Source organism: Cervus canadensis, chromosome 7 (assembly GCF_019320065.1).
Source record: "Cervus canadensis isolate Bull #8, Minnesota chromosome 7, ASM1932006v1, whole genome shotgun sequence".
NCBI lineage: Eukaryota > Metazoa > Chordata > Mammalia > Artiodactyla > Cervidae > Cervus > Cervus canadensis.
In genome coordinates, this window is record NC_057392.1 from 44836293 (window position 1) to 44862218 (window position 25926).

General features: G+C 42.2%; 1 protein-coding gene across 2 annotated transcripts in view; it reads right to left on the reverse strand.

Annotated features, from left to right (window-relative positions):
• Window positions 1-12714: 12714 nt before the first annotated feature.
• ROPN1 (rhophilin associated tail protein 1) overlaps window positions 12715-25926 on the reverse strand; it is a 28342-nt gene continuing 15130 nt past the window's right edge. Inside the window, exons 2-6 of one of the 2 annotated variants that reach the window (XM_043474122.1) lie at window positions 23598-23725; window positions 19724-19841; window positions 18280-18441; window positions 13454-13629; window positions 12715-12925 (exon numbers count right to left, since the gene is read on the reverse strand). In XM_043474122.1, coding sequence (XP_043330057.1) covers window positions 12859-12925; window positions 13454-13629; window positions 18280-18441; window positions 19724-19841; window positions 23598-23713 — 639 coding nt within the window. In that variant the 5' untranslated portion in view covers window positions 23714-23725 and the 3' untranslated portion in view covers window positions 12715-12858. The remainder of the gene's footprint in view (window positions 12926-13453; window positions 13630-18279; window positions 18442-19723; window positions 19842-23597; window positions 23726-25926) is intronic. The other variant, XM_043474123.1, reaches the window with a different exon arrangement.

The window sequence follows — 25926 nt, forward strand, 5'->3', positions numbered from 1 at the left end:
ACCAGAACCTCTCTCCGACCCACCGCCCGGCACCTTGGGTTTGCGCAATAGACCCCTCCCGGCCCCGGCTCGTCACACTCGGCTGCAGGGTGAGAGAAGTCCACAGAACGTCGCCGCGCGCTGCGGGACTGGGGCGGGGCGGGGCCGAGAGGGGCGGGGCGGAGAAAGGCGGGACGAGGAGCGGGAGCGCTGGGCTGACCAGAATCCCTGATCACCTGGGAGACCTGAGCTCGCTGCCGCGAGGGCTTCCACTGGAGGGAGAGCCGTTGTCCTGCATCTGCTAGGGGAAGTGGCAACGGGGACCCGCCGAGACCAGAGGAAGGGACTACGGTAGAAGGCGAATAGGTTTCAGAAGGGATTGCACTGTCTCTGGATTTTGACCCTGTATTTTTAGTTGGTGTTTTGTATATCATTTTGAATGTTTTTGTTCTTGGTAATCAATAAACATCAATCCTCCGCCCTGTTTTCTTTGTGTGATTCTGATAGCAACTTAAGATTTTTTATTCTGTGGCCTAATAATCGTGCTCATTAGTTGCGATTTTAGTTTTACTCCCAGGCATAGTTGTTTCTTCAGTGGAGGTAATAATCACTGTTAACAAAGAATAGCACAGTATTCTTACCATTGGCGTGCTGCACGAATTTTAATGGAAATGTCTTTGTTTTTAAGGTATTGAGTTTGGGGTTAATGTTTTAAATAGAGCTGAAGAGAAATTAACCCAACTTATTTCATTTTAAAGTAAGAAAGAAAAAAATCTACGCCTTATAAGTCCTAATTACAATTAAAATAACCCCAAAACAAATCTATGTACCAATATATTGCACACTTGTACTGAGTGATTTGGCGAAACTAGATATTTGATAAATTTAGCTTTGAATTAGATTAAAAAACTGAGGAGAACTCTCTCTTCCCTCTTCATCTATCCTATAAAGTGTTTAACATATTCGACAGTTTTCAGTTTTTTCTTAGTTGATTTTTCAAAACTTATACTGATTTTTCCTAATTAATACAGGCTTATTTTAGGAAACACAGATAAAGAAATAAAACTCATGATCCCACTAGATTGGTACATTCTCTAGACTTTTTCCAACTACATACAGACAGTCCCCATTTATCATGGTCCAGCTAAGGATTTTTCAGCTTTATGATGGTGTGAAAGCAATATGTGTTCAGTAGAAACTGTACTTTTAATTTTGGATTTTGATCTTTTCCCAGCCTAGTTATGTGAGGTAAGATACTCTCTCATGATGCTGGGCATCTTAGGGAGCCTCAGTTCCCAGCTAGCCACAAAGTGAGGACAGTGCACTGTGACTGAGCATGTTTAATGTAGCCTCGGTTAAGCTATGGGCTTCCCCGCGGTGGCTCAGCAGTAAAGAATCTGCCTGCAATGCAGGGGAAATCCTGTTTAATCCGAGAGTGAGGAAGATCCCCTGGAGGAGGAAATGGCAACCTACTCAGGTGTTCTCGCCTGGGAAATCCCATGGACTGAGGAGGCTGATGGGCTACAGTCCATGGGGTCGCAAAGATGTTGGACAGGACTTACTGACTAACCAACAACAGTAATCCCATGGTAGCCAAGGAGCAAGTGAATAACATACAAATATATTACAGTTACAATACAATAGGATACATATTACTGAAACATGAGTGTTTTAATATCTCATCAACGTTGTTTATTAACCTACAATTACAAAATGGCTGCCTGATGGTCATTTCCCTAATCTTTGGGATTTTATGCTTCTCCCGTCTATTTTTTTTGTTTCATTGGGGTTTTTACCTCTTTATAAGTTTTTAAGATAATAATTCCTGATGCTTTTTTTAATTAAAATTTTTTATTGTGGAAAAATAGACAAATCATAAAATTTGCCATCTGAACCAATATTAAATGTACAATTCAGTAGTTGTAAATAAATTGCAATATTGTGCACCCATCATCACCATACATCTCCAGAACTTTTCATCTTGTAAAAGTAAAATATTATAGCCATCAAACAATGAATCCCCATTCACCCATCCTCCAGTCCTTGACAACCACTGTTCTACTTTCTGTTTTTTACTACTCTTAAGTACCTCATATAAGTGGGATCACATGGTAATTGCCCTTTTGTGACTGGCATATTTTACATGTCTTCAAGGTTTATCAATGTTGTAGCATGTATCAAAATTTCCTTTCTTTTTGAAGCTAAATAATATTCCATTGTAGGTGTATGCCACATTTATCTATCCATCTATCTCTTGATGGACTCTTGGGTTGCTTCAAAATTTTAGTTATTGTGATGAATATTGTTGCTATAAACATCGGTGTACTAGTATCTTTCTCAGACTCTGATTTCAATTCTTTTGGGTATATACCCAGAACTAGTGGATCATATGATAGTTCTATTTTTAAATTTTTTGACGAACCACCATACTCTTTTCCACAATGGCTGCACCATTTTACATTCCCATCAACAGTGCACAAGGGTTCCAATTTCTCCACGTTCTCCTCAACACTTGTTATTTTCTTTCTTTTGATGGTGGTGGTGGTGGTGGTTTAGTTGCTAAGTCGTGTCTGACTCTAGTGACCCCATGGATTGTAGCCTTCCAGGTCCCTCTGTCCATGGGATTCTCCAGGCAAGAGTACTGGAGTGGGTTGCCATTTCCTTCTCCAGGGGATCTTCCTGACCCAGGGATCGAACCAGGGTCTCCTGCATTGCAGGCAGATTCTTTAGCAACTGAGCTACGAGGCCATCCTAATTGGTGGGAGGTGGTATTTCACTGTAATTTTTATTTGAATTTCCCTAATGATTAATGGAGGAGGCCTTATAAGTAGCTGAGAAAAGAAGAGAAGGTAAAGGCAAAGAAGAAAAGGAAAGACATATCGTTTGAATGCAAGGCTCCAAAGAATATCAAGGAGAGATAAGAAAGCCTCAGTGAACAATGCAAAGACATAGAGGAAAACAATAGAATGGGAAAGACTAGAGATCCCTTCAAGAAAATTAGAGATACCAAGGGAACATTTCATGCAAAGATGGGCACAATAAAGGACAGAAATGGTATGGACCTAACAGAAGCAGAAGATATTAAGAAGAGGTGACAAGGATACTCAGAAGAACTATACAAAAAAGATCTTCATGACCCAGATAATCACGATGGTGTGATCACTCACCTAGAGCCAGACATCCTGGAATGGGAAGTCAAGTGGGCCTTAGGAAGCATCACTATGAACAAAGCTAGTGGAGGTGATAGAATTCCAGTTAAGCTATTTAAAGTCCTAAAAAATTATGCTGTGAAAGTGCTGCACTCAATATGCCAGCAAATTTGGAAAACTCAGCAGTAGCCACAGGACTGGAAAAGGTCAGTTTTCATTCCAATCCCAAAGAAAGGCAATACCAAAGAATGTTCAAACTACTGCACAATTGCACTCACCTCACACGCTAGCAAAGTAATGCTCAAAATTCTCCACGCCAGACTTCAACAGTATGTGAACCGTGAACTTCTAGATGTTCAAGCTGGATTTAGAAAGGCAGAGGAACCAGAGATCAAATTGCCAACATCTGCTGGATCATTGAAAAAGCAAGAGAGTTCCAGAAAAACATGTACTTCTGCTTTATTGACTATGACAAAGCCTTTGTGTGGATCACAACAAACTGTGGAAAATTCTTCAAGAGAGGGAATACCAGACCACCTTACCTGCCTCCTATGAAATCTCCTAAGAAATGCAAGTCAAGAAGCAACAGTTAGAACCGGACATGGAACAACAGACTGGTTCCAAATTGGGAAAGGAGTATGTCAAGGCTGTATATTGTCACCCTGCTTATTTAACTTATATGCAGAGTACATCATGAGAAACACTGGGCTGGATGAAGCACAAGCTAGAATCAAGATCGCAGGGAGAAATATCAATAAACCTCAGATACGCAAATGACACCACCCTTATGGCAGAAAGTGAAGAAGAACTAAAGAGCCTCTTGATGAAGGTGAAAGAGGAAAAAGTTGGCTTAAAACTCAGCATTCAAAAAGCTAAGATCATGGCATCCGGTCCCATCACTTCATGTCAAATAGATGGGGAAACAATGAAAACAGTGAGAGACTATTTTTGGGGAGCTCCAAAATCACTACAGATGGTGATTGCAGCCATGATGACTTGCATGGTGACAGCATGGTGACTTGCTCCTTGGAAGAAAAGCTATGACCAACATAGACAGCAGCAGAGACATCACTTTACCAACAAAGGTCTGTCTATTCAAAGCTGTTTTTCTAGTTGTCATGTATGGATGTGAGAGTTGGACTATAATGAAAGCTGAGCACCAAAGAATTGATGCTTTTGAACTGTGGTGTTGGAGAAGACTCTTGAGAGTCCTTTGGACTGCAAGGAGATCAAACCAGTCCATCCTAAAGGAAATTAGTTCTGAATATTCATTGGAAGGACTGATGCTGAAGTTGACATTTCAATACTTTGGCCACCTGATACAAAGAACTGACTCATTGGAAAAGAACCTGATGCTAGGAAAGATTGAAGATGGGAGGAGAAGGGGACAACAGAGGATGAGATAGTCGGATGGCATCACTGACTCAGTGGACATGAGTTTGAGCAAGCTCCAGGGGTTGGCAGTGGACAGGGAAGCCTGGCATGCTGCAGTCCATGGGGTCACAAAGATTCAGACATGACTGAGTGACTGAACTGAACTGAATGATTAATATTGTTGAGCATCTTTTCATATGCTTATTGGCCATCACATGTTTTCTTTGGAGAAGTGTCTGTTCAAGGCCTTTGCCTTTTTAAAAGTTGAGTTGTATTTTTGTTGTTGATTTTTAGGAGATCTGTTCATATTTTAGATATTAATCTCTTGTCATATATATGATTTGCAAATATTTTCTCTCATTCTGTGATTTACCTTTTTACTGTTGATACTGTCTCTTGATATACAAAATTTTTTTATTTTCATGAAATTTCCAATTTTTCCCTTTCTTTCCTTACCTTTGTTTTTGCTGTCACATCCAAGAAATCATTGGCATATCCATGTCATGATTTGCCCTGTGTTTTCTTCTAACATTTCTATATTTTAAGTCTTGCTTACATTTATCTAGGTCTTTGATCCATTTTTATTTAATTCTTATATGTGATATTAGATAAGGGTCCAAATACATCCTTTTGAATGTGGATATCCAATTTTCCTAGTATCATTTTTTGAAAGGACTGTCCTTTTCCCATTGAATGGTCCTGGCACCCCAAAAATATTTGACCGTGTATGTAAGGGTTTATTTCTGGGCTCTCTATCTAGTCCATTGTTTTATTTATCTGCCTTTATGCCAACACTGAACTGTTTTTATGATGGAAGCTTTGTAGTAAGTTTGAAATCAGAAAGTGTGACTCTTTCAACTTTGCTCCTCTCTTTCAAGGTTCTTTTGGCTATTCAGAGTGCTTTGAGATTCCAATGAATTTCAGAATTCAGATTGAATTCCACCTCTGGCAGAATGTAAGGTCTTCTCAGTGCTTTTCTGAGTCTGCACTTTTCCCTGGGCATGTATGGTCATGTTCTAATTTTCCCTATGTATACTGTTGCTTTTGAATATCCCAGTCTTTACTGTCTGACTCTCAAAATAGGAAAAAGAGAAAAATGAAAGGAGGAAGAAAGGATACCAGTCCTTTAAATCCAGTGAGTCACTTCAACCAGATTGGGAGCGGCTTCCAACAATGGAGGGAAGTACAACAACAAAGGCTACCCAACTCTTAGTCCGAATCTTTGTGATCAGAAGCAACAATCAATGATCAGAGCACAGATACCCAACATTTGCCGGATGGGGAGTTTTTTGCCCATCCTGGCTCCCACAAGCTACATGCAAGCTGCTCCTGGAACCTATGTGTGGCTGCCTGGAATTGGACTGGGAGTGAAGCATGGGTTACTGCTACTGTACTAAGAGCTAAAATTGAAATTAGCTACAATTTACCATACTAGCCGTCCCCCTAAAAATTTCAACATTTCAATTGACAGCAGAGTTCCAAAATAATTACATCAGACAGATTCTCCAAGTGTAACTGTTGTCTAGGTGGGGAGATAGATTCCTGGTGATTCCTATTCCACAGTATTTCCAGAATTCTCCCTCTTCCCTGCTCTGCTATTTCAAGTGCTGCTACAGTGTGTTGAGATCTGAAGAATAAACTAGATAGAGAGGAGAGAGAAAGATATTCTAAACTTGTGGAGACAGTATAATGATAAATAAGAGAGACCTGTGGCTCAAGTGCTGACAGCAGGCATAAACATATATATATAGGGGTCAGACTATGCAGTTCTCATAGGCCACATTAAGGATTTGGATTGTGCTAAGGGCAATAGGAATGTGTAGAAGTGTAAAATGGAGTGAAATGAATGGTGTTTAACAAATATTACTGACTGCAGCATAGAGCAAGAATCCACAATCCATAGCCCCTGGGCACATCCAATCTGCCACCTTTTTTTGTACAGTTGTCAGCAGTTTTTACATTTTAAATTGTTTTTTAAAAATCAAAAGAATAATATTTCATGACATGTGAAATTACAGGAAAGTTATACTTCAGTGTCATAAATGTTGTTGGGACACTGTCACACTCATTTACGTATTATTTATGGTTGCTTCTGTCTTACAGCTGCGGAATTGAGTAATTGCAATATAGACTCTATAGCCTGCAAAGCCTAAAATATTTATAACCTTATCCTTTACAGAAAGATTGCCAGCCCCTAGTATAAAGGATGTTTTTAGAAAAGGAAATCATCAGTATAGATAGATCCCCCCATTTTCTGCCTATCCATTCTCTGCCCTTCTCCATGCCCTGGGGACTTACTCTTAAGGATAGCATCACTCAGAATTGGGTTTCCACTTTAGGTTTTGTTTAGTCAATAGGCATCATCTGGCAGAAGATAGGAGGGAAAGAGGAGAGAGACTGGAATATTCCTCCCCTCCTAGCACATTCCAGCTGATGCCTTGGCTCTCTGAGACTACAACTCAGAGGAGCCACTTGGCTCCCGTTCTCTCCAGGCTCCAGTAAAACATTTCCTTCTCTTTGCTAGTGTTTGGGAGTGTCTGGGTGTCTCAGTAGTCCTCATTGGTTTCCTCATCCACAACTCTGTAAAGCTTTTTAATTATCATTAAAATCTTAGTTCAGAGTGTTTCTGTTTCCTACCATGATCAGACTTAAGGAAAGCCACCATAGTGTTCAGAGGAAATACATTTGTAGCTAGAACAGAAGGAGGTGTGACAGGAGATGAAGAGGACAGATGCGAGAGAAGCATAGGAAGTAAATGAACAGGACTTAGTGATAAATTTGGGAAGTAAGGTAAAGGGGAGGTTATTACATTGACCTTGGTTTCTAGGTTTTGTATCTGGATGAGTGGTGGGAGAGATCCACATTTAGGAGCTAAGTTTATGAACTCATTCCCCCCCTAACATTTTATTATGAAAAAACACAAACTAGGAACTCATTTGGGGGCATGTAGATTGGGAGTTCATTGGAATCATACAAGAAATAATATCAAGTAGGCTACTGGATATTTGAATCTGGAGTTTGGCAGAGAGGTATAGGCTACAGAAACCGTTTCTCAATCATCTGAAGTAACTGAAGCCATGGTCTTCTGAGTTCTGTCTCTGGTTAGTTTCTCGAGAAAGTCTTTCCTTCTGCTCCACTCCTGCAGCCTAATTAGTGTGCCCCTGTACTTTGCTGTTACAGCACCACTTTTCACCTGAAAGTGAAAGTCACTCAGTCGTGTCTGACTCTTTGTGACCCCATGGTAGTTCATGGAATTCTCCAGGCCAGAATACTGGAGTGGGTAGCCTTTCCCTTCTCCAGAGGATCTTCCCAACCCAGGGATTGAACCCACGTCTCCTGCATTGCAGGCGGATTCTTTACCAACTGAGCTATTTTACATGATTAGTTACTTGATGTCTTCCCAAGTAGAATTTCATTTCTACAAAAGCAAGAAACTTATCTTATTCAGTGTAGCATCCCTAATACCTAGCACAATGTCTTGTGCAGAGTGGGAATTTTATTTCTTTATTTATTTACAGCTGTATTGGGTCTGCGCTGTGCTCAGGCTTTCTCTAGTTGTGATGTACAGGCTCTAGGGCACACAGGCTTTAGTAGTTGTGGTGTACAAGCTGAGTTGCCCATGGCATGTGGAATCTGAGACCAGGGATTGAACCCAAGTCCCCTGCACTGAAGCAGATTCTTAGCCACTGAACCACCAGGGAGTCCATAGTAGGAATTTTTTAATGGTTGAGTAAACAAATGAACCAACCAGTGTTTGGACTCCTTTGTTGCATTGGGGCTGACAGCTATTTGCATGTTCTGAAACTCAGGATTATTATTTTTTTCATTTAATGTTTGGCTGTGCTGGGTCTTCATTGCTGCACGTGGGCTTTCTCTAGAAGCAGTGAGCAGGGGCTACTCTCTAGATGCAGTGCACAGGCTTCTCATTGTGGTGACTTCTCTTGTGGATCCCAGGCTCTAGGTACAAGGGCTTCAGTAGTTGTAACCCAGGACTGACTTACCCCGAGGCATGTGGACTCTTCCCAGTGAAAGTTGCTCAGTCGTGTCTGACTCTTAGTGACCCCATGGACTATACAGTCCATGGAATTCTCCAGGCCACAATACTGGAGTGAGTAGCTTTTCCTTCTCCAGGAGATCTTCCCAACTCAGGGACTGAACCCAGGTCTCCCACATTGCTGGTGGATTCTTTAAGAGCTGAGCCACAAGGGAAGCCCGGAATCTTCCCAGATCAGGGATCAAATTGATGTCTCTGCACTGCAAGTCAGAGTCTTAACCACTGGACCATCAGGGAAGCCCAAGACTCAAAATTATTCAGGACTCAGTCCTTTAAGCCTAATAGGGAAATGTAGGTCCCTGTAGTATCATGGTTAATGACTCAGCTTGGTCTAGGCCATAGTACCTTGGACCAATGACTTTTTCCAGTTGGCTCACCTCTAAAGTGTGAAAGTATTTGTTCATATTTAACCATGTTTCAGTTTATAGGAAACCATCAAAGTTGCAAAGTATATGAAAATCTAAACTAAAAACACAGTTAAGATTTGTAGCCAGGAAATAAGAATCGACTGTGAACTGAATAATAAATTAAAGCTTAGAAACATGAGCTCAGTTCTGCTTGGAAAGATCTGAGACTGCTCTATTGCTTTTCCTCAAATCATTTGATGACTTCTGTAATTATTTCTAACACAAGGGTTCTTAACTTTTTGAGATCCTATACAATTTTGAGAATTTGCTAGAAGCTTTTAAATTTTTCCTCAGAAAAATGCAAATGTGCACATTTATAAAACATTCTTATACAACATTATCAAAGGCATTCAGGAGCCTCTCCAAAAATTTCAGGTTAAGAATCCCAGTCTTACATGATTCAAACTCAGCTTTCCACACTTGAGTGTCCAGTACCTTCTGTTTTGGGGCCCTGGGGATCTTGGAAGTTTTTGGTTAACTGGGGTTAGAGAGGTGTCTGATTGAACAGCATCCAGGAGAGAGAGGGCATGGAGCACAAAGAAAGTGGAATTGAGTCATAATCTTTGCATTTCCTACTGAAGCCTTAAATATATCTGCAGTCTTCACTTTAATCAAAATAGCTTAATTTAGAAAAGAAAGAGACCACTTTTTTTGTTCAAAAAAATCCTGGTTTTATTGCTTCCTGAATGTTGTTCTTTTTAAAGGAGACATACAAACCGTATGTTACAAGGGTCTCAATTAGACAGCTTAACTGAGGTCATGCTAGGATTCAGATATTTCTGGTCATGATAGGAAGGGCAGGGGATGGGTCTGAAAAGGGTCTACTGGCAGCAAAGACCAAGTGGACCCCTCTGGAATGATCTCAACTAGGGAACTTACACAAAGCAGTTGGTCCGGGACAGTATATCAGTTTGAAGATCAAGGTTGTGATTTTACAACAGCACAGTGTCAGTCACTCATTGCCCTGGAGCCCCTATCATTGGCCCTCACCCTAGGAGAGAAACAATAGTGATCAAAATGCTAAGAACCATTAAAGTCTCTGTAAGGCATTGTGCAGAGGCTGGTGGCACCTCATCCGTATGCTTTCAAAGGTTGCTTATTGTGTACGTCTGTAACTTCCTACATAAGAGCATTTTGTTTTTCTGGAGTAAAAGGAGCAAGCTCAGGCCATGAGCTGGTCAAGCTGTTAATGCCAGAAAGTGAATGCCTCTTAGCTGATGACGGAGAGTTTCCTCAGCCCTCCGGTTGGGTAACCACGAGGCGTGATCTATACTGCCTCCAGAGTCCTCCAGGGATAACTGACTTGATAACATATCTCTACTGGCTTTCTTCCTTTCACCATCTTACTGTCTCTACTCCCCTTCCACTATTCCTGGGATTGCCTCCCAAACAAACTACATACATTTAAATTCTTGTCTCAGAGGCTGTTTCTGAGGGAAAACTCCATACTAAGATAGGCACCGTGCAGGCAGGGCAGCACAAGTATGGAACCAAACAGACCTGAATTCAAATTCCTTCTTACCAGTGACAATGAATAACTTAATTTCCCTAAGACTGGTTTTTCATCTATAAAATGGGGATAATAGTACTGACTTTGTAAGGTCAGATCATAAAGAAAAAATTGAGAATGTCTGTAAAGTGTTGTGCACAGTGACTTGCACATAGGAAGTGCTTAATAAATGTTGGCTATTATCATTACTATATTATTCATAATATTGTTAACACAGTATAGCACAGGTAGACGGAAAGGCTGTTTTTCACCATCGGGGTGACTGCTGCAGCAGGTTAATTTGGGAGATGTGCTGTAGATGAGATGTGCTGTGCAGATGTGCTGTGTCCCTGATGAACATCTGTGGTTTGGTAATATCAATGTCTTAGAGGAAGCATCACCGCTGGGAGCAGGAGAGGAGGAAAATGGCAGACACCAAGTGGTGGCCTGGAAGACGAGCAATGGACTGTGCCCCACTGGTATCGCCAGCTGTGCTGAGTCTCAGCTGACGGCTGCAGTACTGCCAGTGATTTCATGTCTGTCTTCAGGACTCACTTTGATGGCTGACGTTTCAGTAGCCTCACTCTTCAGGGATTATGCTCAGGACCACAGAGGTTTAGTTTCTAATTTCAATCTGTTTTCTCAAATGTACAAAAGATCTTTTAACGTTTATTATTCTATGAACTTGTTGTCTTAGGGTCTTTCAAACTGGGGCTGTTCCCTCAGCTCCCCTTCACTCCTCCCTACCAAGCAAGATCATATTTAAAATTCTTTGGTCACAGTGAAAGAGAAATAGAGAGACTGAGGCAGGTTAAAAGATGTCAGTCACTCTCTGCTGCTGCTGATGCTGCTAAGTCACGTCAGTCGTGTCCGACTCTGTGCAACCCCATAGACAGCAGCCCAACAGGCTCCTCTGTCCCTGGGATTCTCCAGGCAAGAACACTGGAGTGGGTTGCCATTTCCTTCTCCAATGCATGAAAGTGAAAAGTGAAAGTGAAGTCGCTCAGTCATGTCCGACTCTTAGCGACCCCAGGGACTGTAGCCTACCAGGCTCCTCCGCCCATGGGATTCTCCAGGCAAGAGTACTGGAGTGGGGTGCCATTGCCTTCTACACAGTCACTCTCTAACCCTGCTTAATTACAGTGCAGGGTTTCACCTGCAGTGCTTCAGCCTTTCAAACAACTGAAGGTTCCAGAGTGGATATAACTGATGGGTCACTCTGGCTGATGGCAAACAGCAGGAAGAATTAGTTGTTCCCTACCCTGTGCAGGTGTGGCCAGATGACCGCAGGGGAAGAATTCGTTTCAGCCCTTTTTATTGTTTCACTCTAGGGCCTGTGGTGACATCCCATCACAAGCTTCTTTTACTTATTTAGATACTAATGGACAAAAATTTCCCCAATTCAGTAGAGAGCTGTATGTATTATGAAAAAGGCAACATGGTTTTTATACAAAAACAACTTTCAAGAGGGGATAGCATTACAGATAGAAAGGCAACCTGGGCACACCTGGCCTTAAGAACAATAACCACATAGGCTGTTAATCTTGTGGCTTCCTGGGAGAAAGAAAATTCTGGTAACCTTGTCAGAAGGTCTTAAGCTCATGCAGAGAGATTTTCCTAAGAGGGTCTCATTATGTTTGGATATGGTGTCAGCACTTTAATGTGGAAACTTCAATAATCATCTCTGAAATGCTTTTTAATGCCTCTTAGAGCACGTACATTAAAGTGGTTTTAAGTTCATGTTTTATCTTCACGTTAGACTGTGAGCTCCTTGAAGGCAGAATTCACATATGAGTTATTTGCATATGCCCAGAAGTCAGCATAGTTCCTGGCTAGGGTTGCCAGGTGTAGCAAAAGAATAAAACAGAAATTACTAAAAAAAAAAAAAATTGTTTGTCCAATTGAGTGTTCTATATTTTACCTGGCAGTCTTATCCCTGGCATACAGCTAGCCTCAATAAACATTGGTAAGTGAATGAATGAATGAACTAGCATCAAAACAACAAATGGAGAAATAAACTGGTAAAAATGTGGATTGATCATGTAAAAGATGCTCATGTAAATTATGCCTAACAGTCACAAAACATCAAAACTGTGTCTGGATAACATTCCACCTCTGAAAATCCGACAGCCTGGCTTTCACTCAAGATGTATTTTCTATCCATGCTTCATCAGTCACTTTACACAGTGTCCATGTGGGAAGAATACTAATCTGTTAATGGAGGTCTTATGGCTCAACAACTTTACATCTTAATTCCACACATTTCTGATTTCATATGTTTGCCTAATTGTTTATTAGTGTGTACCAGTTACACAAGAAAATTGACTTTGGGTGGTATATGGGGTTCAGTCATTCTGAAGCACAGTCATCTCTGTATCTTCCTGTAAAATTGACAAAAGTGTGCTTTTATTCCAGCCGAACCCTGGGGTTTTGGGTAAAGTCATTCACCTTGATTAAACCGTCAGGACCAATACTGTTTGGGGAAAAAAAATGTTTGGGTGTTAGTTTATTTAACACGTAATCTTAAGAAAGACAATATATGAACAACTCTCTCCCTCCAACTGAATTCTGCTGTGGCTCCTGCCCTCATCACCCGCTCTTTCTCTGACCTCTTGTCTGTCTGTTCCTCCTCCACCCTGCCTCCACCAGTGGTCAAACCTGAATGTGAGCCAGAGTCACTTGGAGGGCTTGCTGAAGCACAGGTGCCTGGTCTCACCCCCAGAGTTTCTGATTTGATGGGCTTAGGGTACAGCCTGAAAAATTGCATTTCTAACACGTTCCCAGGTGCTGCTGCTGCTGGTCTGGGTAGCACTCTAAGAGTCACTGTCCTATACCATTCTCTCTCTTCCATTTCCCCTTCTCTTTCTGATCCTTATTTACTGTTCTTCACAACATTCCTCTGTTCCCAGAGCTGCATAATACAGTAACCTCACTCTGCCTTGGTCTGCTGGATTTGTTTTCCATATACTCTTTCCCCTCCAATTGCTAAATGTTTGCTTACACTTCCTGTTCAATGTAGTTCAGCATTCGACTGACGTGTGATGCTGAGATCTCCCCATCCACTTCAGCGATATATGTGTACAGAAACTGGAAGGTGCTGAAAGGGATCCGGGGAGGGCCGCTGTCATGGTCCGATGATAACACTTCACACACTATCTTGAGAGTTTTGGCAATGGTCTATAAAACCAGAAGGTTAAGTGAGGAGAAGGTCACTACTCCACACTAAATTCCTAAGGTCAGTTTAGATATAACAAAGAAAACAAAAACCTTGCTCTCATAAAATTAAGTGGGGATGATGTAATATTCTGGAAAGCTTGAATTGTTTTTTGCCGAATGTCAGTGAATTTAATCTCAAAATATTGAGTATCTTACTGGGTGTCTTTCTTTTTCTGTTGTTGTGGCAACCCTATCTATTCACAAAATAAGTACTTTAAAGAAACCACAACTACCATCTATATGGAAGATAATGATTAGAATATATAAACAGCAAACCCTCTTATCAGAAAGGTAAAATCAAACCTAGGTCAAATGAATACACTTATATTAATAATAAAGATTAGTTACCTGAATGTCCAAACAAATGGTCTGAATCACTAAAGTCCTCCAAGACTAAATGTTAGAAGTAACTGGAGAATCTTTGGACTGTGTTACTATTTTATTTTCTTTATTACCTTTCTTCTCCCTGTATGATTTTCTTAAATCACTTGCTTCTCATTTTGAAAATATATTCGCCTCTCTCTCTACTTTTCTTCTGTAATATTTCCTTTCCTTTCTTGGTGGGAGGGATACTTTCAAGGAATTAAGTTTATAAACTGTTGAGTGCTTTAAGACATTTATTACCTTAATGAGAATAACCTCACTTAAAGAGGGGAATTTGATTTTGCATCCTACAAAATTAGAATAATTTCTTAATTATAATTAATAATAATACTTCTCTCTGGTCTTAGTTCTGAAGGGCTGCAGTGATTAGGACAGCTTATCTACTGCAGAGACACACTTGGAGCCATGCCACAGGAGGGGAGCAGGCCACTTCCATCTACTGTCTCTCTCCTGCCCTTGGGAGTTCTCTCCTAGAGGCTATTGTGAAGCGCTGTGTGCGGCAGTGTGCCAGGCGCTTCCACAGATGAGGGTGGGGGGATGGGCACACAGGAGGCTGGTAAGAGGTTGTCAAAGAGGATGGGAGGGCATGTGCATGGCTTGAGGTCAGCGTGACAGTGGTTTTGGGTAGATTTACGAGCATGTGTCCACGAACTTCATAATTTCCATCTATAGCTCATCCTCTCTGTGGTTTTTTTTTTTTTTTAAACCCTACTGTCCTATTGCCTTTGTTCTGTAGTCCTCTTCCTACAGCCTCATCCAAATTGGGGTGCTGTTATGGGCTGAGTTATATCTGCCCAAAATTCATATGTTGAAACCCTAACTCTTAAGACCTCAGAATGTGATTGTATTTGGAGATAGGGCCTTTAAGAGCTAATTAAGTTAAAAGGAAGTCATTAGAGTGGACTCTAATCCAATAGGTCTGGTGTCCTTACAAGAAGAGAGTATGATACAGAGAGAGAGAGGGGGAGAGAGAGAGACACCAGACTTATGAATGTAGAGAGGGACAACCACATGAAGAAAAGGGAGACAACTTCCATTCACAAGCCAAGGTGGTTCCATTTACAACTACCTTGACCTCAGACTTCCAGCTTCCAAAAAAAATTGCTGGTGTTTAAGCCACCTATTCTGTGGTACACTGTTATGGCAGCCCTTGCTTTCTGCCCCAAACATCTTTTACTGATTATTCAAACAACAAACCTTCAAATTCTATTGCCCTCATAAGATTTTCAAATATTTAATAGATGAGTGGATAAGAACTCTCTGGACTGGAGCTTTTTGGTAAACTTAAATAAACCTAAAGTAAACAGAGATCTGGGCTTCCCAGATGGCTCAGTGGTAAAAAAACAAACAAACAAACAAACAAAAAAACACCTCCCTGCCAATGCAGGAGTCAGAGGTTTGACCCCTGGAGAAGGAAATGATAACCCACTCCAGTATTCTCGCCTGGGAAATTGCATAGACAGAGGAGCCTGGCAGGCTACAGTCCCTGGGGTAACAAAGAGTCGGACATGACTTAGCTACTAAACAACAATAAAAACAGAGGTCTGCATTCTGTTGCACAAGATATTTTGGTCAGATGGGGGTCCACTCCATAAAGATTACCTTTAAGCATCTCGCAAGCCTCTTTTTAAAACTCAGAGGTGAAAGCCTCAGAAAGTGAATTATTTGCTGACAAAACATGCCTTTCCTTCTAGTGAACACATCACACAACCTCTTCTTGTATATAATTGGTCTCAGTGGAACAGGAGGTGGAGAGGTATTCTAGAGGAAGGAATACTCAAAGGGAAGAGGAACACATGCCCAAAGGGAAGTGTATCTGCGGCACTTTGAATCACGTGTAGATTCAGGGAGCTCAAGACTGGAGTAAATGTACCTGCTTCCTAAAATTTCTGCCATTAGATTCTCTGTAAGGAGGGGACTTGATTTCCTAAATGGGATGGATATCATGGCTGACTGAGTTGGCAAAGCAAGGCAGGAATTTCTGGGCTTGCCTCGAAGGATGTATAGATTAGCAAGAATGCAACCCTCCTCCAGATGGTGACACCCTGACCTCTCCCACGTTTAAGTTCCCAGCAACAGTCCAACATGAAACAAATGGGTAAAACGGGATCGGCTCCTGGATTCACAGGGCACCCTTTATTTATGGACTAGACCTGCAGGGTGACTTCAGCACTAGGCGCTCTTGACATAAGGATATAGGACACAAAGTCAGACACCTCATCACCTCTCAGAATTGGTGGGTCCACTGCTATCCTAAGCCAGGCTTGAGGGTGTCTCAGTGGAAGCCGAGAAGGTGGAACAGAATCACAGGATGATAGAGGTCAAAGAACCTCATGGAACATTTAATCAAACCTCCTCGTTTTAACAGGGAAGTAGAAACAATTCACCTCATGGTTTTTTTTCCCCTGGTGTGGGTGGCAGCCATGTCAAAGTAAACCTAGCAGCTGCAGAGGGAGGGTTGGAATTTGGTTTTCTAAACTCACTCTGGGTTACTGTGAGGCATGTGGATGAGAGGACTCAGACACCTCCAAGGTGGTGGGGGGCTGTGACGTGGAGCAGATGAGGGCAATCTGGAAGAGACTTAAGGAGGCCCTGAACACCGGGGAGAATGGAGGTGTGCTGGTTGGGGGACTATTGTGCTGTGAGAGAGAAAAGACCAAAGACTTCAGCTGCATAGCTAGCCACCACACAGGTGAGTGTTTCCATGGAGATCAGAGATGCTGGAGAGGACCAAGGGAGGTGGGAACCCTCCTACTGGGTGCTCTGAGATCCCAGCATCACCCCTTTCCTTGAACACTCAACTGCCACCTTGCAGAGAGGAGCTGTGAGGAGAAATCTGAGAAACTGAGTAATTCATCTGAAAGTTGTTTTTAGTTACTGCAGCAGATGAAAAATTCCTGGGTTGGGTTGAATCTATTCTTTTCTTATTCAACTCTTCATGGGTAGGGTAGATGGAGAAGAGCAGGATTAACTACAGAGAAAGTACATTTCCCCACTCCGTGAGCATCTCTGAATGTGGCGTGAGTAAGCTTGTGACCTTACAAGAATTTAATAAAATGTGTCAATTTTTCATTTTTCCTCTGTGATTTGCCCCCAATCCATGGGGCTATTTCCACAGAAGTGCTCATTGGCAACTCATTTGCCTCTGTTGATGGGAATAGTTTATTCATTGCATAAGAGTGCTAGGAGAGGCTGTGAAAAAGGAAAAAACCCAAGAATGACCTCTTCTCTCTTCCTCTCTAAAGAAATAATTATGCTGAAAATTGAGCAGAATCACAGGAGAAGTTGGACTACAGTATTTCTGATAACTTTTCTTGCAAGCAAAAGTGTCAAGTACACATACTCAGGATATTTGAGAAGGAAGAACAAGGTTGTATTTAGATATACTGAATGATTCAAACTACCTTTTTTGTACCATTTAGTTTTGGCAGAAGCAATAATTTTCTCATTAATTTTTAAATTTGTACGTACTTTAGGGATTTTTTAAAAATCGTTTTTCTGACTCATTTTCATTTGCTATTATAATAGTGTTTAATAAGAGTGAGTCCACATATAATATGATACCTAAAGCTTTTAAGTATGTATATGAACTAGTTTCTTTGAAATGGGAAAATGGCTTTTCCAATTGTATATCAAGTCAAATTTGGACAAGGCATGAATTTGTATGAACATCCTGCATCCATGGTGATGTCATGACTATGAATCTGGAAACAGCCTCATATCTTCTTTCCTGCTCTCTTATCTCTGATTTTTGTATCCAATTATGCTTATCATACAGTAGTTTTCTATAAGGCTGCATCTCTTTTTTAAAATCTCTATTGGTATATCTTCTAGGTGTCTGAAACCCAACTATAAGCCAATCTTCATCTACAGCTGGCTCTTGCTTATCTTTAGGAACATGAATGGAGGGAGTGGAGTGGTAATAAACCTAAGTGAAATTAATAAATAATCCAAAAACTGCATTTTAGTCAACTTCTGCCCAGAACCTGATGACAGCTTTCCCTGCTCTCCTCCCCATCCCTGCTCCTGGCTAACAAACAGAGAAATAACCTTAATTCAAAGAGGAGAGGGAGGAGACAAGAAGGGGTGGGCTCCTCGTCAACCCTGGAGAGTTGACTGTGTGTACTACACCCACCCCCCATCCCCCTGGCCGCCCACCCCCCCGCCCCTGTCCAGGCCCCCAAGAGATTTTCCCTTAAGGAACAAAAAACATTAAAGCTAACTTACAACTCCGAGAGAGCTACAAGCAAGGGCTAGAAACTTCAGCCACTCAATTTCCTCCGTGAAGCGGCCCACATTCATCACACTGTTAAACAGGTCAGTTGGGAGATTCAGCACCTTCCACATCTGGGCCAGCTCATCTGCATGGACAATCAGTCTGCCACCAACCTGCGGGGCGGGGGGCCGACATGAGACAAGGGAAGAGGGGTAGGAGGAGAGAAGGCCCCGAGGACACCTGCCAGGGCAAGGGCCCTGTTCTCCCAGCACACAGCAAAAGGTGGGGGAAGGTGTCAGGGGTCAGTGGGGACTCTGGCAGTTCTCTTTGCAAGGGTAGAGAAATGTTCAGCCTACTGAAGAACTTTCTGAGATATAATTTAATCACTTGAACTTCAGGTATCAGAGTTATGGGGAAAACATACATGTATATTACACTTCAATTTTTTTTATAGGCCTTTTATTATTATCTGCTGTTTCATCCCTAGGTTGTCCCTATAAGGCAGAGAGGGCAGCCTGAAAATGAAACCAAGGAGTAGGGAACTTGTCTGAGAACACTAATTAGTGGTGAAACTAGAGCTAACTAGAACTAGATGTTAAATCTCTTGCTTCTAGACTCCACTGAGTTCTTTGCACTAGATTCTGAATGCATTGCTTTAATACGGGGTCTATGGTCTGGATGCCTGATGTTGCTTGTTCCCAGGTACCTCGGCTCTCTGCCATGTCCACTGCACAAAGTGCTTGGCAGTCAAAAGGAGAAGATAACAGTGGCTAGTTGTTGGTCAACAATACAATAAGGGTGCAGATGCCCCAGTGAAGTGCTACTATGCCTTCCCTGGTCCTCTGATTCCAGTGAAATGCTAAGCCTCTGGGAGGAACCAAGGCATTTGGCTAAGTCAATCCTGAATCACCTCAAACCTGTATCCTAAAATGAGGTATGGTAGTGCTAAATCATATTTCTTGGGAGTTGGCCAAGCTGCAAGTTTTCCTAGGACAGACCCTTCTCAACCATTCACAGGACAGCTCCCAGGATGATATGGCTGTGCAGAGAGCCTAAAAGCAAGGCTATGTTGGCACCTGAAATAGCTGGGGAACTATGATATGCCCCTTCCCAAACTCTGATTGGCATCATATCTGGACTTGATCAGTAAGGAAGACACTGTCAGGGAATGTGGACCTACATTTTCTAGAAAGAAGGAATTCAAATTGCATTGAGCCCCTGACTGTTCTGGCAGCTTCAGGACAATGCGGAATGACCCAAGTGACAAGTCAGCTTACAGCCTATTTCAGCATCATTCCTATTTCCACAAGGGAAGATTTACTCTCAGTGCATGCTTTAGTGAATTTTAAGACAGTGCTAAGTGGCCAGCTGATGAGCAAGGGGACTTTTGTCTGTACCCACCCAAACTCAGTGTCACCCCCACATTCCTTATCTGCACTGCCCATTGGTGCTTACCCGGGAATGCAAGATCTTTAACAGCTCCGGTGTCAGCTCAGCCCAGTTAGACAAAGCCACTCGCTCAGACCGCTCTCTCACTGGAGGAATCTCTCCACGGGACATAGCCCCAAAATAACTACAAGAAAAAAAGGGGTGGGGGAGCAGCCTGTACTTCAGTGGCCTCTGGCTGCTTTGGGAATCCCTTCTCCCCTTTTTTTGAGGGTAGGGGTGGAGGAAAGAATATTTATTAAGTGGCTTCTGTAGGCTAGATGGACTTCCCAGGTGGCTCAGTGGTTAAAAATCTGCCTGCCAAGCAGGAGATGCAGGTTTGATCCCTGGATTAGGAAGATCCCGCGGAGAAGGAACTGGCAACCCACTCCAGTATTCTTGCCTGGAAAATCCCATGGACAGATGAGCCTGTTGGACTACAGTCCATGGGTTGCAACTAAACAACAACGACAAATATGCCAGATGTTGTTTTTAGTTCATTTATGTACAGGAAAAGCCTGAATGTGTTCCTTCACACTTAAGGTATAAAGATGGCTTAGGGAATAAGTAGATTTGTTTTTCTTTAAGGATGTGGAATAACCAACAAAAGTTTGGTATGAAATTCCCTGAAGCATATTGGGTCTGGGTATTTTTTTGGTCATTCCCTCCTAAATGTTTTACATTTATGTGTGTACATGCACAAAAAGAGACATACACACATATACAGGCATATGTGTGTTGAGATATAATAATATATATATAGTTTATGTACATACACATGCTACATATATGTATGCATATAAAAGGAGAGAAAATTATTGTTGTTTTAAATCCCCTACTCTTTTTTATGAAGGAAGAATCCTAGAACCTGAAGGACCTTTTTTTCAAACATAAAAATCTTTATGCTTGGTATGATGGCTATCCACATACTTAAAGTTGGTATTAGGCAGTGGTGCTACGTGCTATGTGCTAAGTCACTTTGTCATGTTCAACTCCTTGTGATCCTATGAACCATAGCCTGCCAGGCTCCTCTGTCCACAGGATTCTGCAGGCAAGAATACTGGAGTGGGTTACCATGCCTTTCTCCAGAGGATCTTCCCAACCCAGGAAATGAACCTGCATCTCTTATGTCTCCCATGTTGGCAGGCGGTTCTTTACCACTAGCTCCACCTGGGAAGTCCCATTAACTAGTGGGAGTCCCCTGCATTGGCAGGCAGTTTCTTTACCCCTGAGCCACCTGGGAAGCCCTAAAATCTCCCTTTATCTTCCCTCAAAATTTTTAGTAACATCTGCCTGAACATCAGTGCTTTGTGGAAGGCACTTTGTTTTGGTGCAGTGGGAATAACACTGCGTTCTGTTTTGGGACTGACCTATGAAAGAAACTGGCTGCCTGCAGCAGAGAACAGACATGAGCAGTTGATCCACAGGGCACTGATGCTATGTGGAAAGGCCTGTCTCCATTAGAAGCCTTGTTATTGACTACCCATGGATCACAGCCTCTGCCCCTCTCTTACTTTTTATTAATTTCTCCAGCTCCAGGTAATGTACAAAGAATTCAGATGAAATTTTATAAAAGCCCATTTTAGGGTGAAGTCATACAATGATGAGATGGTTGGATAGCATCACTGATTCAATGCACACGAACTTGGGTAAACTCCAGGAGATACTGAGGGACAGGGAGGCCTGGCGTGCTGCAGTCCATGGTGTCATAAAGAGTTGGACACAACTGAGAGATTGAACAACATACAATGATGGGGTAAACCATGGTCTGTCTCTAAGCCATCACACAATGCAGAGCAACAGCTTCCAAGACCAAAACATCTTCCAGGCACCCCTTGGAGGTCATCCACAGGGAGGACAGAAGAAATACTTTCAGGTCACCCTACTAATGTACATGAGTGGTCTCTGCAGACCAGGTCAGTGTGGGGGTGGGTGTGATGCAGAAGCATCTTTGGACCTTGTAGCAGAGTTGGTTAGAGAGTGTGGAAATGAGCCTATAGTCATGGGTGTAATCCTCTGTTGGTTATCTGGCTTCATTTGTAGTGAGCATTTCCATGGTTCTTCACATTTGTGTGGTCACACATACCCAACACAAGACAAATGAGTTTGTGTCCTGCTGACGTCCGGGAGGTGGTTTCTTCATGGATAGCACATATGCAGGGGAACTTTGGCTCCAGGTGAACAGACATTTTGTCTTGAAAATATTTTGTGGAGTTTTATCTCTAAAATGCTGCAGGTTTCGAAGCCACATAAAACCATTTGACAAGCGCTTTCTGTGTCTGACTAGATGGAAAGTGCTCTTAGGTCATGTTCTCCTTTTTCACTGTAGTTAAACTACAAACTGATTCTTCAGGGATATCTAAAACATTTATAGCACACGATACGATATGGAAACAAGCAGACTATAACAGTGGAATGTTTTCTCCCATAAATGTCAGGGACAATACCAAGAAATGTCATTTTTCTTGCTATAAAGCAGCAGTGCAAGAACAATAAAATAAAGTTTTAAACTATCATATAGTATAAAAGTCTGTCTGGGTGTGCCAAAAGAAATTAGTCTTCTGATGCTTAAAGTTCAATCTTAGAGGTTATATATAAAATTGAGAATGGAAAACTAAACAGGGTTCATTACCAGGCAAAGCAACCCCATTTGTGTCTTGTTTTTATGAGCGCTACTGGCTTATTTTCCTTCCATTTGTAGAAACTTCATACTAGCCCAGCCCAGGAGCAGGAGCACACTGGCCAGGGACACTCTGTGAGTGTCCTCTTAGAATACATCTTGAGCCTTCTCAAAAGTATCAGTGCCTTCTTCTCACCACTGCTCAATGGACCCGCTCAACCTCATGAGGAAGGTGGCTCTCCCCTCCCACAACCTCCCAGCCCTGATCTGTAGCCTCTGACTCCTCACCCCCTCTCCCAGTGAAGACCTACTAAGGAGGCCATCACCAAACAGTAAAAAGAGCCTGAAAGGGGTCCCTGGGAGGATTGGTCCACTCCTAACTCTACCCCAAGCCTCAGATGCCCCGTTTCAAGCAGGTACTTTTGTCTAAGGAGCAATTTCGTAGCTGGGAGCCTTTCTGTGTGAAGTTGTTTCAATCCTGGCTAGCAGTTACTGTGTGAGCTCCTTCCACTGAGCAGCCTCTGGAGGTGTCTCCTGAAAGAGGACACCTGTGTTTGACGCACACGGAAGCCAGGCGGCTGCTCTGCCTGCCCCCATCACCAGTGTGGTGGTGGAATCCTTATGCTGAAGGAACACATTAGTTCAAAGAAGTCAAGAAAATAGCAATTTCCCCAAAGACGAGATACAAAGTGTCTGTGGCTAAAAGTAGTAGAGGACGGGATCTCATTACAGGCGTTAACTCAGGAGAGAACCCCCTTGGACTGATCCCACACAGTCCGTCCCGCTGGCTCATCGCATGGCTCCCCCACAGGTGCAGTGCTGCCATCTGGTGGTGAAACCTGAGAATGAGGCCCTGGTTTACATCACGGAAAGGCAGGCTAAAGCTCCGAGGAACTCTGGGCCTTTCTTTCCACTGGGACAGGGAGTGGGGAGGGGCGGGGGTGAGAGCAGGGACCCAGTGGAGTGTGCTTGTGTGATGTGATGTGGTAATCTAACTCTTGCTGATCGCCCTAGGACACTTTGACTATAGCCCTGGCGTCCTATCGCTCAGTCTGGTTCACTTGGCGAAGGGCCTCCACCCTCGCAGTTTGCGGGATTTCTATGTGGATTTAAAGTACCAAAGCAACGTGACAGCTGAACATCACGGAAATTATGCTAATCAGTCCCGACTCCCAGGTTGCAGCCATGACAACCTCCTCTCGGTTTTGCAAACCTTCCCTCCTCCACCCGCCACCTTCGCCTCCAAAGGGAGCCAGGGGCTAGAGGTGAGAGAGGAGTACGTACTCTGCAGCCCACTGGATGAGATCCTGCGGCTGGGACCGAATGGCGGCTTTGGTAAATTGCTTCAGCAAGTCCGGCAGCTCCGGGGGGATGCATATTTGCTTATCTGTCTGAGGCATTGACTGATTGACCTATTATCAGAGAAAAAATAAAATGAGAATCTTTGAATCATAAGATGACAGGAATCTTCGACAGGAGGTTACCCAGCCTCTGTGAGGCACTCTCAATATTGGGGGTTCACTACCCCACAAGACAGACCTATTGTTACAGGACTCCTAAGTTAGAGGTGAAGTCACTTAGTCGTGTCCGATTCTTTGCGACCCCATGGGCTGTAGTCTACCAGGTTCCTCCGTCCATGGGGTTCTCCAGGCAAGAATACTGGAGTGGGTTGCCATTTCCTTCTCCAGATCTTACTGACCCAGGGATTGAACCCGGGTCTCCCGCATTGTAGGCAGACGCTTTACCGTCTGAACCACCAGGGAAGTCCACTAATCCCCTCTTTCTGTTGTTATAATTCTTTCATTTACTTAAAAAACACACCATATATATTTGTTCATTGAAAAAGTAGAGGTTAGCTTTGCGCAGTGGCAGTTTCCTGGCCAATGAGGTTTATCCAAATTAGGATTATTGCTAATTAAAAAAAAAAAAGGTAGTGATCAATAAGAAGTAAACAAAAAGACCTCTAATGATAGCACCCCAAAATATTGAATCTCTCCATTCAGAATTTTTTTCAATGTAAATATATATTTGTATAAATAAAAATGGGTTCATGCAAAATAATTTGCTCAACATCAGATTACTACCATCTTCCACATCACACAACTCTTATTGGCCCCATAAGAGTTGTAGCAAAATTTACTCTGTGAATCTTCCATTACTTGACATTGTATTACATCTTTCCAAATAAAAATAATCACTAAAGAGCCATTTGATGAACAGCTCTCTATACCTTTGCAGGTATACTCATCTACTTTAATTGTAAAGAGACACTTGTATGTTTCATTCAAAAAGTTCCAGGGCAAATTGAAACAAAACATGAAAATCCATAGATAGTACACAACACCATGCACAAATGAACAACAGATGAAAAGACTTTGTCTGCTTTAAAATAGAGTATAAAGGTTCTGAAAAGCCCTGTCTCTTCAAAACACTTGGATATGAGACAAATCCCAGCAAACACACTTTTCAAATTGCTTTGCTGAGCTTGCAAGAAAGTGAGGGGAATCCTCACGTGCCACATAAGTAAGGCAGAAATGAGAGTGGAAAGCAAATGAAGAGGTTAGGGCTGGCTTGGGGCAAATGTAGAACCAGGAACTGAGGCTTTGAGATAAAAGGCCAGGCAAGGAGTGAAAAAGTAAACAGCTGAAAAGACGACTCTCTTACTCCCCTAAACCTGAAACCCTTCAGGGTTCACACACTTAGTGTGAGAGGGTGGGACTGAAAATACCTGCCTACTGGCAAGTGGCACAGAAATCTTTCTTCCTTCTGCTTCTTTTGTTGTTGGTTAGTAGCTAAGTTGTGGCCAACTCTTTGCAACCCCATGGACTGTAGCCCTACACAGTCCATAGGATTTCCCATGCAAGAACACTGGAGTGGGTTGCCATTTCCTACTCGAGGGTTGCTGCTTCTTATTGGGGGAGAAATAGTCTCCCACAAATATGTAGCCACAAGCTAGGTCTAAGTTTTAAATTTATACTACCAGCCTGGTTGGGAAATCTCAAGACAAGAAATTAAAATGGTATCAGGTTGGTGCTACTCCATTATCTTCCATTTTGTGTACTATTGTTCAGAGGAAGAAGGGTCTAAAGACATCAGTTTTAGACTTTGTAAAAAGTCAGATATGCATACAAAAATTCAAGGGTAATTATCATAAAAGTAATATAACCACCAATCATTAGAAATAAGAAAAGGAATTAAGAGTAATAACACAACTTGATTGATCCAAAAGAAGGCAAAAAAAGAGGGGCTGGGGGAAGCATAGGAAAAGTGGATAAATGACATGATAGAAGTCCATATATCAGTAATCGGTAAAAAGGAAAGGTATTAAATGTGTCAATTAAAACACAGAAGTTATCAGACTGGATTTTTAAAATATCTAGCTTCAGGCACACCTGAAAACACATATAGTTATTTATAAATACAATGCAAAATAGTTCAAGTACACAGAAAGGCTAGTAAAAGGATGTATGGATAAATAGGCAAATAATAACCAAAGGAAAGTTGATGTAGATGAGTCAAAACCAGACAAAAGAGACTTTAAGGCACAAAGCATGTAAGAATAAAGAGGGTCACTACATAATATAAAAGCTTCAATTCATTGGGAAGATAGCAC